Consider the following 14,578-nt stretch of genomic DNA (forward strand, 5'->3'; position numbering starts at 1 on the left):
ACTGTGAAGCAGCCTTACTGCTCTGGTCCACTGGAGGTCTGGTGCAACTGTCTGGGAACATGGAAACTGAAATCCCCCTATTGGTCTTCATTCTTTCCAGAGCATGAAGTTCCTCCCTTCTTTGACTTAAAGCCTGTATCAGTAGATCTTGCTCTTGGAGAAAGTGGTTCTTTTAAATGTCACGTAACTGGAACTGCACCAATCAAAATCACCTGGGCCAAAGATAATCGAGAGATCCGCCCCGGGGGCAACTACAAGATGACTTTAGTGGAAAATACTGCCACCTTGACAGTTCTCAAAGTAACCAAAGGAGATGCTGGGCAGTATACCTGTTATGCCAGCAACGTTGCGGGAAAAGACTCTTGTTCCGCTCAGCTGGGTGTACAAGGTACTTATTAAATTTGCAAGATGTCTTTTACACGTTCAATGTCTTAAACTCTGAGGATGGACACGGTTCAGGATCACAGTCTAGGGATTAGAAATGATCAAATGCATTGAGGGCCTTCTGAGCCAGGATAAATTTTTCTGAATGGATTTTAAAACTTATAAAACTAGGAAAGCATGAGTTTTGAAAACTAAAACTAAATGCTGAGGAGAAAGTGAATAAAAATGTTTCACAGAAATGCAAGAAAATTCTACTTTGAAAGAAATTGTAGAACCAAAAAGAGTAGAAAGTAATTCCAAGTGACTTATTTTTCCACAATATTTAATTGGTTGTATCCCTGTAAATCACAGTGGAAAGTCAAGAATTTCAAGAAGGGCCCGGCATGGTGGCCTAGTGGCTAAAGTCCTTGCCTTGAAAGGGCCAGGATCCCATATGGGCACCAGTTCTAATCCCGGCAGCTCTGCCTCCCATCCAGCTCCCTGCTTGTGACCTGGGAAAGCAGTCGAGGACAGCCCAAAGCCTTGGGACCCTATACCCATGTGGGAGACCTGGAGGAGGTTTCTGGATCCTGGCTTTGGATCAGCACAGCACCAGCCATTGTGGTCACTTGGGGAGTGAATCATTGGAAGGAAAATCTTCCTCTCTGTTTCTCTGTTTCTCCTCTGTATATCTGACTTTGCAATAAAAATAATAAACCAATCTTTAAAAAAAAGCTTTCAAGAAAAATCCACATGAGCTACAAGGTCAACTTCTTCCTCTCACCTTATTTAAACACCAGTGGGTCATGTGGCCTGGAAACAATTGAATCAATAGGGTATAAAAAGGAAAGGCAAGCATGCCTTTGTCCCACATAATTGTAGCGGCCATGACCAGAAATGAAATATCTAACTCAGCAGACTGCTAGTCTAACCCATTTTAACACTTCTATGGTAATGTTCTATAAGTACCTTGAAATTAAAAGAGAATTAGATTTAGTAGAACATTTGCTCTCCAACACACAGCTTGCAAATTTTATCTCCCTAAGCCTGATTTTGTTCCTTGAGTTAATTAAGAGAGCAGTACTTTACCTGCTTTACCTACTTCAAAGGGAAAGTTTAAAGATTGGGAAAGTGTCTATTTAAGGGCTATTAAAAAAAATAGACTCTTCAAAAAGATTAAGATATCTGACCCACTTTGGAATTCTAGCTCTGATACCTTTGAAGGCTTGAGAAATAATCATCCATTGACTTCGGCACAGGAGAGTAATGAAACTGTCCTGTTCTGGTGAACCTGAGAGGGCTTCCAGCAACAAACACATACTATTACCTCGGACCTAGGTACTTAGAAGTGGTTCTTTCACTGGAAAGCACAGGAGAGAGCAATGCCATTTCCTCTTTCAACAGTACTTGATGTAGATAGCTTATACAATATATTTCATTAGAGAAATTTTCTATTTAGTCTTGAGTTACCTGTTCTGCCTTAAAATGCATCAAATAATTTTTTTTCCCCTGGAATTAAAGACTCTCCGATGGAGCTTGCATGTTCACTTGAACTTGAATTCCACGTGTCTTTTTCCACCCCTTATGCATATTTTCCTCTTGGTTCCATAGAACCACCCAGGTTCATTAAGAAGCTGGAACCCTCAAGAATTGTGAAACAGGATGAACATACCCGATATGAATGCAAAATTGGTGGCTCTCCAGAGATCAAAGTCTTATGGTACAAAGATGAGACTGAAATTCAAGAAAGCAATAAATTCAGAATGTCGTTTGTGGAGTCAGTGGCAGTGTTGGAAATGTACAACCTCAATGTTGAAGACAGCGGCGATTACACATGTGAGGCCCGCAATGCCGCAGGCAGTGCCAGCAGCAGCACTTCCTTAAAAGTGAAAGGTCAGAGCTGCTTCTACCTTGGTGTTGGTTGTTTTTACTTTGGTTTTGTTTGCCTATCCTCCTTCCACTGCTTTCATACCTTGCCTGGCTTTCTAGTAATGTTTTAAAATTGTTCAAGGATATTACAAATGTTGAAAGTCATGTCTTCCCTTTTTCTCTATTGGAATGGAAAAATTGGATCTTACTTGTGAAATACATCCTAATTTTTCTTTTTCTCAATTTTAGAACCACCCACTTTCCGCAAAAAGCCTCATCCTGTTGAGACACTGAAAGGAGCAGATGTTCACCTTGAGTGTGAGCTTCAAGGCACACCCCCATTCCAGGTGTCTTGGCATAAAGACAAGAGAGAACTTAGAAGTGGCAAGAAATACAAGATCATGTCTGAAAACTTCCTTACAAGTATTCACATCCTGAATGTCGATGCTGCAGACATTGGGGAGTATCAATGCAAAGCCTCAAATGACGTGGGGAGTGACACGTGTGTGGGCTCCATCACTCTGAAAGGTTAGCTTGACTTTGGTCTCTCTTGACCATCATTCCTCTTCTCATTATTCTCTGGCATTCCTTGGCATCTTATTACCCAGTCTTTTATCAGTAGAGATATGTTCTACTTTTCCTTCCCAAATCTTTTAATATTTAGTCTGCTTCCCTTTTTCAAATCCTACCAAAAATCCTTTTAAACAGCTTTGGTAACAGGCTTTGGTTGCTTTGAAAAAACTTTAAGAAACAAGATCCTATTTGATAAAAACTCTGATATGACCTGCCCCCCCCCTTCCAAATATGTTTAAGAGATGCAAACAGCATTGTCACTGTTGTAATTTCTGAGCTCTCGTGGATTGACTGAAATACTACCAGCCCCACCCATGTTAAAACTCTGGGTTTGCCTCTTTCTCATCAGCACCACCAAGATTTGTGAAGAAGCTCAGTGACCTTTCTGTTATCGTTGGTGAAGAAGTTCGACTACAGACCACTATTGAAGGCGCTGAGCCAATTTCAGTGACATGGTTCAAAGAGAAGGGGGAAATTGTTAGAGAAAGTGACAACATATGGATTTCTTATTCAGAAAACATTGCAACCCTACAAATTTCAAGAGCAGAATCAGCCAATACCGGGAAATATACCTGTCAGATAAAAAATGATGCTGGAACACAAGAGTGCTTTGCTACCCTGTCTGTTCTCGGTCAGTACAAACACGGTGCTATAGTGACGGTAAAGCACACTCACCAAGGTCTACGTTTTTCTTAATTTTTCATCATTTACATCTCATTTCAGAGCCTGCAGCTATAGTGGAGAAACCGGAATCCATAAAAGTTACCACTGGAGACACCTGTACTTTGGAGTGTACCGTGGCAGGCACACCTGAACTCAGTACTAAATGGCTTAGGGATGGAAAAGAACTGACAAGTGACAGCAAATACAAAATAAGCTTCTTCAACAAGGTGTCTGGCCTTAAGATCATCAACGTAGCACCCAGTGACAGTGGGGTGTATAGTTTTGAGGTGCAAAATCCTGTTGGCAAAGATAGCTGCTCTGTGTCAGTTCAAGTCTCAGGTAGGTTGGTGGACTTTTCACTCCGTTGTAATGTGGTTCTTGATTTTCAGGTTCGTACAGGGAAAACTTCATCTTCTGCACATGATTAGCCTGCCATCCTGTGAATCAACAAAATGACAGTTAATGAATCTATAGAGTTAGAAGAAAACTATCTCCCAAAGTTATATCCCTTTCTTGTGCAAGAACCTCTAAAAGATGGTAGCAGTCAACCTTAATATTTCCAGGAAGATAAAGTTGTATTCTCCTTTCACTTATGCTGGAACAATTTACCATGTAATGATTCACAGCAAAAAGATACCAAAATAACATAGCAAACCAATGAACACCTCCTGCCAGTTGATTCTGTAAACACCCATAGGAAAGTCTTTGCTACCCTCACTAAAGAATCTAGGTATATGTCACAGCAGAAAGACCTCTGCTCTCATTTCAAAACCATATCTCTTCATTTTCTCCCCCCTCCCCTTTTTTATCACTTTCAGATCGAATCATTCCTCCTTCATTCACAAGAAAATTGAAAGAGGCAAATGGTCTAACCGGTTCCTCGGTTGTGATGGAGTGTAAAGTTTATGGATCACCTCCAATCTCTGTCTCCTGGTTCCATGAAGGCAATGAGATAAGCAGTGGAAGGAAATACCAGACCACCCTGACAGACAACACTTGTGCTTTAACTGTGAACATGCTGGAAGAATCGGACGCTGGTGGCTATACATGTGTAGCTACTAACATGGCTGGCTCTGATCAATGCAGTGCTCCTTTGACTGTGAGAGGTCAGTACAAACATGGCAAAAAGGAATTGCATTTCATAATTCATTAAGTATCTTGACTATCCCAACTGACAATGATTAAACTTTTCCTGGTGTGTATTCTTGTGTTTAGAACCACCATCTTTTGTTCAGAAACCTGAACCCATGGATGTTTTAACGGGAACCAATGTCACTTTCACAAGCATCCTAAGAGGAACACCTCCTTTCACTGTTAGTTGGTTCAAGGGTAGCAGTGAACTCATATCAGGTGACAGGTGCAATGTGTCTCTGGAGGATTCAGTTGCTGAACTGGAGCTGTTTGATGTGGATACCACACAGAGTGGAGAATACACTTGCATAGCAAGTAATGATGCTGGCAAAGTTTCCTGTACAACGCATCTCTATGTCAAAGGTTTGCCTGCTGTTACACACTTTATACAATTAACTTGCATGTCATAGCAAGACGTGTCTAAGTTTTTGTGATCTGTCTCTGATTTCATGTTTTTGTCTTGTTTACTCTAGCCCCAGCCAAATTTGTGAAGAGGCTCAATGATTACAGCATAGAGAAAGGAAAACCCCTGATCCTAGAAGGCACGTTTACTGGAAGTCCTCCCATTACAGTTACCTGGAAGAAAAATGGCATCAACGTAACTCCCTCTCAGAGGTGTAATATAACTACAACGGAGAAATCTGCAATCCTGGAAATTCCAAGTAGCACAGTAGAAGATGCAGGACAATACAACTGCTATATTGAAAATGCTTCTGGAAAAGATTCCTGCTCAGCACAAATACTCATCCTAGGTTTGTCAATTAGACATTCGTATCGTTGTATCCAAGTGCAGCAAGTAATGGTTCTGGCATGTCTTCTTCATGATTCGTTATTTCTCTTGCTACAGAACCACCGTATTTTGTCAAGCAATTGGAGCCTCTGAAGGTGACTGTTGGAGATTCTGCCTCTTTACAATGCCAACTGGCTGGGACCCCTGAAATTGGTGTTTCCTGGTATAAAGGAGATACAAAATTGAGACCCACAGCTACCTGCAAAATGCACTTCAGGAACAATGTGGCCACACTGGTTTTCAACCAGGTTGATACTGGTGACAGTGGAGAATATATCTGCAAAGCTGAAAACAGTGTGGGGGAAGTTTCATCATCCACCTTCCTGACTGTCCAAGGTGAATGTCATGGCTTAGAAAGGAATACCTTAGTTTGTCTTTTGAGCAAGATTTACAATATTCAAGGAAGACCTTCTTGTGAGGAGAAGCTTTCCAAAGGCTAAATGTTCTTCAAAAATTCCATATACCACTAGTGACTTACCCTTTTCTATAGCCTTATGGAAATAGAGAAGGTGACTAAATCTTCAGTTGAAAGAACCTTACAATCATTTGCCTCTATAATTAAGTCCTTACAAAAAGAGCATGTGTTTTAAAATTCCATCCCATGAGTGTCTCGTTCAAATTATTAGCAGGTAGTTTTTTAAATGGGAGAAACTGCTGCATGGCCAGAGATATGCCTTGAGCCTCTCAAGGTCTCCATTTGGCTTATGGAATATTGTTGTATTTACTTAGTTTGCAGTAAGTATACATTGGAGTGGCCTTAGAGGAAATCCTTTGCTCCATAAATCTACATGCTTTTCTTTTTTCCCCATATTAATTCAAGAGATGTTAATACTTTCTGAAATTTTGATGGAAATACCACTTATATTTTTATATAAGAATGAGAATATCTATTAAAAAACAAAAGTATTCATTGCTTTTATCCTGTTTCTACAGAGCAAAAACTTCCACCATCATTTTCTCGACAACTGAGAGATGTTCAAGAAACCGTGGGTTTGCCTGTTGTTTTCGAATGTGCCATCCATGGATCTGAACCTATCTCGGTGTCTTGGTATAAAGACGGCAAGCCGCTGAAAGACAGCCTAAATGTACAAACATCATTTTTAGATAACATAGCCACTCTCAACATATTTAAAACAGATCGGAATCTTGCAGGCCAGTATTCCTGCACAGCTACGAATCCTATAGGCTCTGCTTCCTCCAGCGCAAGACTCATTCTCACAGGTTTGTGGATTTTTCACTGTCTGTTTCTATAACAAGCATTTTGGTAATCAAAGGATAAGTTTTGGAGGAAAACATGATTTCTGTAAGCTGAAGTGTTCTGGATCTGAAACCTGAGAGTGTGTCTCTTTTGCTCTGCTCTCAGAGGGAAAGAACCCACCCTTCTTTGATATCCCGCTGGCCCCAGTGGATGCCGTGGTGGGAGAAAGTGCTGACTTTGAATGCCATGTCACTGGAACACAGCCGATCAAGGTCAGCTGGGCCAAAGACAAGAAAGAGATACGGAGTGGTGGCAACTACCAGATTAGCTATCTGGAAAACAGTGCCCATCTGACGATCCTCAAAGTAGACAAAGGAGATTCTGGACAGTACAGCTGCCATGCCGTGAATGAAGTGGGCAAAGACTCCTGCACTGCTCAGCTGAATATAAGAGGTATCATTTGCTTTGGATGTGGTCCAACAAAGCATAGTCATTTGGTAGTCCATCATAAGGATTCCATTTTTCTTGTGATGAATCAAATTTAGGACATTTAAGGCAAAATATGAACAAGCCTAAGAGGAAGAAAGTCTTTCTAGGAAAAAAATGAAATACTTTTTACAGATGTATCTAAAAGCTTATATATTCATGTCAATGTAAGACCAATACTTCTTTTTTACAAATTCTAATTCTGTCAGTGACCAAAAGTGAGTGTTATCAATCATATCATAAATATGAGAAGAGTCTAGAATAGTTTGTAGAAGGAGTCTAAAATATTTAAAATAGCACTCTGATCCTGTATTTTATTGGCCACCCTGATCCTTAGCTAACGCTACAACTTCATCTTGAAAACTTAATAACTCACTTCTGGATTCCATTTCACTGATCCTTGTCATTTCTTCCAGAGCGACTAGTTCCACCAAGTTTCACCAAGAAGCTCTCAGAGACTGTAGAAGAAACAGAAGGGAATCCTTTCAAACTGGAGGGACGTGTTGCTGGTTCCCAGCCTATAACTGTGGCTTGGTATAAAAATAACGTCGAGATACACCCAACATCTAACTGTGAAATAACATTCAAGAACAACGCTCTGCTGCTGCAAGTCAAGAAGGCAGGCATGGCCGACGCTGGTCTGTACACGTGTAAAGTGTCCAACGACGCAGGTTCTGCTCTGTGCACCTCCGCCATCGTCATCAAAGGTTAGCAAGCCGCGCAGCCTCCAGCCCACTGCTGTTCTTGGCTACCTCTTGATCAAGTTCCTCATAATAGATAAAAATGGACATGTAATGGTACTGCTGTCACTCCATGCAGGTTTTCTAAGACTATGTTATCTATAATTATGTACCCCCCAAGTAAACATTATTTGGTAAATAGGATCAAATCTTACCTTGCTAAATCATATCCCAAAATTCTTTCAGGAAATTAGGAGTCTATACAGACTTAGAAATATATGCACAACTGATATTTATTTTCATGAATCAAATTTTATTTGAAATATAAATTTGTTCTCTACTGAATATGATGCTGGTTTTGATTATTAGGAGTGATAAAACACTCTGAAATGTTTTCTTTTTAAATGTATTTTTAAGGGATTACTATTTAGCATATACTACCCAAAGGTTTTGATTCATGAATATTAATCCCAGACAAAACAGCCAAAAAACTAAAAAAAAATAATGGAAAAACACAGTATATTGGCACATCATTATAGAAGATACATTTAAATATGTAGAGTTGGAAGCAAGAAAATAGGCTGAATTTAAAGAAATCTTTATCTGATCCTCTGGCCATAATAGCTTAATCCAGATAATTGCAATACAGATGTAGCAAAATCACCTCACAAACTGACTTTATAGGAGCGCTTGAAGCTTGTTACCAACTCTAATATTTAGTTTGGTGATCTCAGAATACATGGGTAATGAATTAATACTGTTAACACTTATTATCATTAATTGGTTAATGACATGGAGTTATCTATGATTTAAATTATCAGACATTTGATAGATTTTAGATGTAGTTCTAAAATATAAAGAGCCCTAGAATATTTGTAGGCAACAAAACATCTGATCTTGGCTTGCTTTTAAGTCTTAATCTTTAAAAAAAATATGAAAAAAAATGTTAACTGCTTTCTTCAGAGAAGACATTACCAGGCTTATAATTCCCCTGCTATAGGACAATTGGTGCCACCTGTTAGGGGCCAGCCACTTGTTGCCTCGTTTCTTCACTAGCATTTCATATTTTTGTTGTTGTTGTTTTCATGTTTCTTATGAAAATTCTATTTCAATCTCAGAGCCCAAGAAGCCACCTGTATTTGATCAGCATCTGACCCCAGTAACAGTGAATGAGGGAGAATTTGTGCAGCTCAGCTGCCATGTGCAAGGCTCAGAGCCAATTCGGATCCAGTGGTTGAAGGCTGGCCGGGAGATAAAGCCTTCAGACAAATGCAGCTTCAGCTTTGCCAGTGGGACAGCCGTGCTGGAACTCAAGGATGTGACTAAAGCTGATTCAGGAGATTACGTGTGTAAAGCTTCAAATGTCGCTGGGAGTGACACTTCAAAATCAAAAGTGACAATTAAAGGTACAGACACCTCAAATCAATATTTGATCACATCGAATATTAATTATTGCCCATTTGCAAATAACGTCCTCCTAATTAAAGTTGAAATGTTAGATAACTTTACTGGATGTGATTTCAATAACATATTATTTGACATTACCCCAAATTTACCATCCTATCATTTGAACCTCATTCCAGTATATCTAGGGCCATACAATTATGGCAGTTCCAAAGATGATACTATAATAATGTGATATAAGATAGCTTGGGATCATAGCCTTGCAGACAATCGTAAAAATAAAGCCATATCTAGAAATAAGATAGTTTATACTACTAATACTTATCAATTATTATTGAATATGCAATAGTCCACTCTAGGGTCTGTGTACGTCTATCCTTCTATAACTCCTCTTTGTTTATATAATGGATCCTAGAGTACACAGAGGAATATTTATTGCAGGCTGAAGGTGGTTATAACATAACATCTAAATGCATTTTCAGAAAAAGCAACTGCGGTCCCGGCAGCTAAGAAGGCAGCAGTAGATGGGAAACTCTTCTTTGTCTCAGAACCTCAGAGCATCAGAGTAGTAGAAAGTAAGTAATTCATGAAAATCCCATCTTTTTCTATGCTGCACCTGAACTGAGTTTGGTAAATTAGCATGTTTGTTCACATATTTACATTACTCCATAGAAACCACTGCAACATTCATTGCCAAAGTGGGAGGAGATCCAATCCCAAATGTGAAATGGACTAAAGGAAAGTGGAGACAACTGAATCAAGGAGGCCGCATTTTAATCCACCAAAAGGGCGATGAAGCAAAGCTGGAGATTAGAGACACCACAAAAACAGACTCTGGGTTATACCGGTGTGTCGCGTTTAACAAACATGGCGAGATCGAAAGTAATGTTAACCTACAGGTGGATGAAAGGAAGAAACAAGAGAAAATTGAAGGTGATCTTAGAGCAATGCTGAAAAAGTAAGTTTAACCTAAAAATTGAGCATGGATATTATTCACAAAAGGGATCGCAAAAGAGATGGGCCACCTGCTCTAATGATAAGATTGTTGAAGAACATGAGGAAATAGACATTTTAGCAAAAAACAGATAGGCAAATATACAATTTTGGGATAGAAGTTAGTGATTTATTATGACAATTTCTAAATTATAATGGTCAACTTTTAAGAATGAGGCTTACTGTTAATATTTTAAGTGGAAGGAAATGGCCTTATAGAGAAACCCAAGTACCTGTGTATCCAAGCATGGAACTTCAGTTTCCTATGATTTCTTATTCATATGATTATTTTATATGATTCATTTTCCATTATCAATGATTTCAACATAGCTTATATTTCAATATAATTCTTAACCAACACTGAATTTACACACACATTTTCCAGAATATATGCTATTTATCCCCCCATTAAAGTTTTCCATTACTGTTATTGTTATAATTCTTTAATTAGGCTTTCTGGATAGTAAGTTCACAGAAATTCTTTTGTTACTCTTTCCTTTCTTAAATATCAATCACATTTCTTTACTTGTAGCAATGGTTTGCTCTTATCTAGTCCAAACGCAAACTCACCTCTTTATTGTTTTGCAGCAAGCATGGTTAAAAAATTTTTTAAATAAAGCATATAGAGGTCTTTTTTCCTGTGAGAAAAAAAAAATTTCATGGCATTCATAATCTTTGTATAATGGTAGAAATTTCAAAATAAATAGAAGCCAGGAAATCAATATTTATTTTTCTATTTCGTTAAGGACACCAGCCTTAAAGAAAGGAGCAGGGGAAGAAGAGGAAATTGATATCATGGAACTTCTCAAAAATGTTGATCCTAAGGAATATGAGAAATATGCCCGGATGTATGGAATCACTGACTTCCGGGGTCTTCTTCAAGCATTTGAACTGCTAAAGCAAAGTGAAGCAGAAGAGACACACAGACTGGTATGATTCTTTGCAGACAATATCATCAAGCAAATCCACATGTGAGCTGGGGAGCATGTCCCCCATGCCAGAATCGTACTTATTAGACATCACTTGGTATAATTCAGTTAGCAACAGGAATGGCAGTTTGATGTAGTTGAAAACAGTGATGCATCCTCTTGTACAAAGTCAAGGGAGTCAGGCATGATATCAATGTTATAGCAAGTGTAATGCTCATCTTTTTTCCCCTTCAGGAAATTGAGGAAATAGAGAAGTCAGAAAAAGATGAAAAGGAATTTGAGGAGCTTGTGTCATTCATTCAGCAAAGACTGACACAGACAGAGGTACAAAGCATTATACTAAAAATAACATGTGCAAAATTTTGACTCTGAATGATAAAGGAATGACTAATATACTTTAATTTTGTATCCCTCCAGCCTGTTACTCTGATCAAGGATATTGAAAATCAGACAGTTTTGAAAGATAATGATGCCATCTTTGAAATTGACATTAAGATTAATTATCCAGAAATCAAACTGTCATGGTACAAAGGAACTGAAAAACTGGAACCCAGTGATAAATTTGAAATAAGCATCGATGGTGACCGGCATACACTGAGAATTAAAAACTGTCAACTTAAAGACCAAGGCAATTACAGATTGGTTTGTGGTCCACATATTGCTAGTGCCAAATTAACTGTAATTGGTAAGTTAGAAAAGGCTTCTAAAATCCTTCATGTAATTAAATTATTGTTATTACATGTGCACGTGGTATTTACTGGAGTCTGTATCACATCCCACAAACAGAGCCTGCTTGGGAACGACACCTCCAGGATGTTACCTTGAAAGAGGGTCAGACCTGCACCATGACATGCCAGTTTTCTGTGCCAAATGTAAAATCAGAATGGTTCAAAAATGGCAGACTCCTGAAACCCCACGGCAGACATAAAACAGAGGTGGAACACAAAGTCCACAAACTGACCATTGCAGATGTCCGAGCAGAAGACCAGGGCCAGTACAGCTGTAAATACGAAGACCTGGAGACCTCAGCAGAGCTCAGAATTGAAGGTGGGTGAGACCAGGAAGGGAGTCGCTGTAAGGAGCTTAGGTCAGTGGTGACTGTGTGAGACCCCTGCAACACTGTCATCAAATACATCCCAGTGTGTGCCATCCCAGCACACATACTCCCTGGGATTACACACATCTCCAAATTCATGCAAAATGCCAAGGGATAAATGCAAATGCATGCAAGCATGGTATTCTTAGGCCGAATACATGTCTTTTCAATGCTCCTTTCAGCAGAAAAATCCACCTGCTGTAACTGTCACATCTAGAATTCTGATTAGAAATAAGCCTAGAAAAGGACAAGATCTTGAGGCTGTTAATCTAGAGGATCTTGTCTAGGAACTGGTATTTTATTTATGGAACCTAATCGAACTTTATCTAGAGGTTTTAGGGGAAAATAGTAAAATATATAATGTGCACTTAGTATCTATTTATCAAAATATGTTTCCTTTGGGGCTCATATTCCAAGTTTCTGAAATTCTAAAGCTAAGTGAAAACTGAGAATTTGGGAACAGTAATATTCATTTTTGATTGTTTCTACTGAATGCATTTTTTCCTGAAAAATGCCTTTACACTGCATTGAGAAAAATTTTGACTCTAATAATTGCATCTATTCCCATTTGTTTCGCCCATTCTCAGCTGCTGAAACTCAATTGTTTATCATCTTGGATACATAAGCATTTCAATTTTTCTGGCCTGCTTTACCGTGCATATCAATGCCTGACTGTGTTTTGAAGTTCAGACATTTTAAATGATTCTCAAGTCAGTGGATCCAGTAAAAAGTGCTGATCTTCTTCAAAATAAGGGACTATTTAAAATGTTATTCAGTTAAAAGCTCACCTGAGTACCATAATTTCTAAGGTGGCTATTATGCTGTCAGACACGGGAGTCCACATTTCTAAATAAAGTTTTGGATAAATCTCAGCCCACTCTTCTGCATATACCTCCATATATATGCTTAAAAAGCAGGGTTCAGAACGCAAAACAAACCTCCTAAAATGTGTGGGTGCAGTCTTCCTGTTTTATTCAGACTGTGTATAATATTTAGTCTTAAACTGTTTTACAGAAAAGTTATTCATTTTAGACAAATAATTCTAGATTCTGAACTACAAAAATTATCTTAAAGAGTTTCAGAGGAAAAAATATATTAAGATGGTTTTCTATCTTCTATTATGTATCTGCCATATTTTATTGATTTTTTTAAAATACATTTTATGTACTTAATATTTTATTTCAGAAAAGTTCTATATTTATAAAACCAAACTGCATCTCCCCCACTCCTCCAATTTCCTAATATTCAACTTTGAATGTTCTGATTGAGTGGATTTTTGGTTCCTTTTTTTATAGTTTTTGGCTTTCACCTATGGGGGGGAAACATGTGATATTTATCTTTCTGTGTCTGACCTACTTCACTCAACTTGGCCTCAAGTTACATCCATTTCACTATAAATGACAAGATTTCATTCTTTTTTTAGATTGAATAGTTTTCTGTTGTGTGTCAATGCTACTTTTTCTTTACCAACATTTTGAAATTTTCCTAATTGGGCTTTTGGGTTGTAACTTCCCTTACAATGTCCTAAGGAGCCGCTATGATTTTTTTACACGTTCCTGCATAGATCTTGTAGGAACGCAGTTAGGAATTTGATCACTGTTTTTATTATTGGTAGAAAGAACACTGCCAATTGTTCTCCCCTTTGGGTTTTGTCTGCTACTTTCTGGTTAGATGAAAAGGGAGAGACTTTTTGAGTTATCTGAGGACAAAACACGAAGCAAAGGTCTCCGTTCTGTGCCGGGTCACTTTGGACTGTTTATGTTCAAACAGCTGAACCAATTCAGTTCACAAAGCGCATACAGAACATCGTGGTGAGCGAGCATCAGTCGGCCACTTTCGAGTGTGAGGTGTCCTTCGATGATGCCATCGTCACGTGGTACAAAGGTCCAACAGAGCTGACCGAGAGCCAGAAGTACAACTTCCGCAATGATGGCCGCTGCCATTACATGACCATCCACAACGTGACCCCGGATGATGAAGGTAACGCAACGCACATCCGGGGAATAAACACGGCAGGGAGCCTTCGCCTCTTCTATGCATGCCTACCCTCGCGTGTGCTTACACCTTACAGTTACAAGTAGGGGAAAAAATGTTAGAAAAGACAGCCACCTATCTCAATGAAGAAGTATTGTTTGCAACATATTAGAAAACAAAGGTTCAATGATTCCTCGCAGGGGTCTACTCGGTCATCGCCCGACTGGAGCCCAGAGGTGAGGCGAGAAGCACCGCGGAGCTGTACTTGACAACCAAAGGTGAGGAGATGCCCAAGTAAACCCAAATTACAATCTGTGGTGCAAGTCGCCTATCCGGACTATTCCAATTACAAAACTCTCTCCATTGTTTTTCTTGTCTTTCACAGAAATCAAACTTGAGATGAAGCCTCCTGGTAAATTTCCAAGTTTT

General features: G+C 38.9%; 1 protein-coding gene across 5 annotated transcripts in view; it reads left to right on the forward strand.

Annotated features, from left to right (window-relative positions):
• Window positions 1–14,578, forward strand: part of LOC121168137 (titin) — a 262,883-nt gene that overhangs the window by 83,263 nt on the left and 165,042 nt on the right. For 2 of the 5 annotated variants that reach the window (XM_040997939.1, XM_040997940.1), the window contains 22 exons: window positions 101–388; window positions 1,975–2,256; window positions 2,482–2,760; window positions 3,155–3,436; window positions 3,529–3,807; window positions 4,287–4,574; window positions 4,684–4,962; window positions 5,073–5,351; window positions 5,447–5,725; window positions 6,323–6,610; window positions 6,753–7,040; window positions 7,490–7,780; window positions 8,872–9,159; window positions 9,640–9,732; window positions 9,830–10,115; window positions 10,897–11,080; window positions 11,314–11,403; window positions 11,497–11,764; window positions 11,866–12,126; window positions 13,946–14,155; window positions 14,350–14,427; window positions 14,535–14,561. The exons of the other annotated variants lie outside the window; for them this stretch is intronic. In XM_040997939.1, coding sequence (XP_040853873.1) covers window positions 101–388; window positions 1,975–2,256; window positions 2,482–2,760; window positions 3,155–3,436; window positions 3,529–3,807; window positions 4,287–4,574; window positions 4,684–4,962; window positions 5,073–5,351; window positions 5,447–5,725; window positions 6,323–6,610; window positions 6,753–7,040; window positions 7,490–7,780; window positions 8,872–9,159; window positions 9,640–9,732; window positions 9,830–10,115; window positions 10,897–11,080; window positions 11,314–11,403; window positions 11,497–11,764; window positions 11,866–12,126; window positions 13,946–14,155; window positions 14,350–14,427; window positions 14,535–14,561 — 5,187 coding nt within the window. The remainder of the gene's footprint in view (window positions 1–100; window positions 389–1,974; window positions 2,257–2,481; window positions 2,761–3,154; window positions 3,437–3,528; window positions 3,808–4,286; window positions 4,575–4,683; window positions 4,963–5,072; window positions 5,352–5,446; window positions 5,726–6,322; window positions 6,611–6,752; window positions 7,041–7,489; window positions 7,781–8,871; window positions 9,160–9,639; window positions 9,733–9,829; window positions 10,116–10,896; window positions 11,081–11,313; window positions 11,404–11,496; window positions 11,765–11,865; window positions 12,127–13,945; window positions 14,156–14,349; window positions 14,428–14,534; window positions 14,562–14,578) is intronic. 5 annotated transcript variants of the gene reach the window in all.

The sequence above is a fragment of the Ochotona curzoniae genome, unplaced genomic scaffold, assembly GCF_017591425.1.
Source record: "Ochotona curzoniae isolate NIBS_2020 unplaced genomic scaffold, NIBS_Ocur_1.0 patch60, whole genome shotgun sequence".
Taxonomy (NCBI): domain Eukaryota; kingdom Metazoa; phylum Chordata; class Mammalia; order Lagomorpha; family Ochotonidae; genus Ochotona; species Ochotona curzoniae.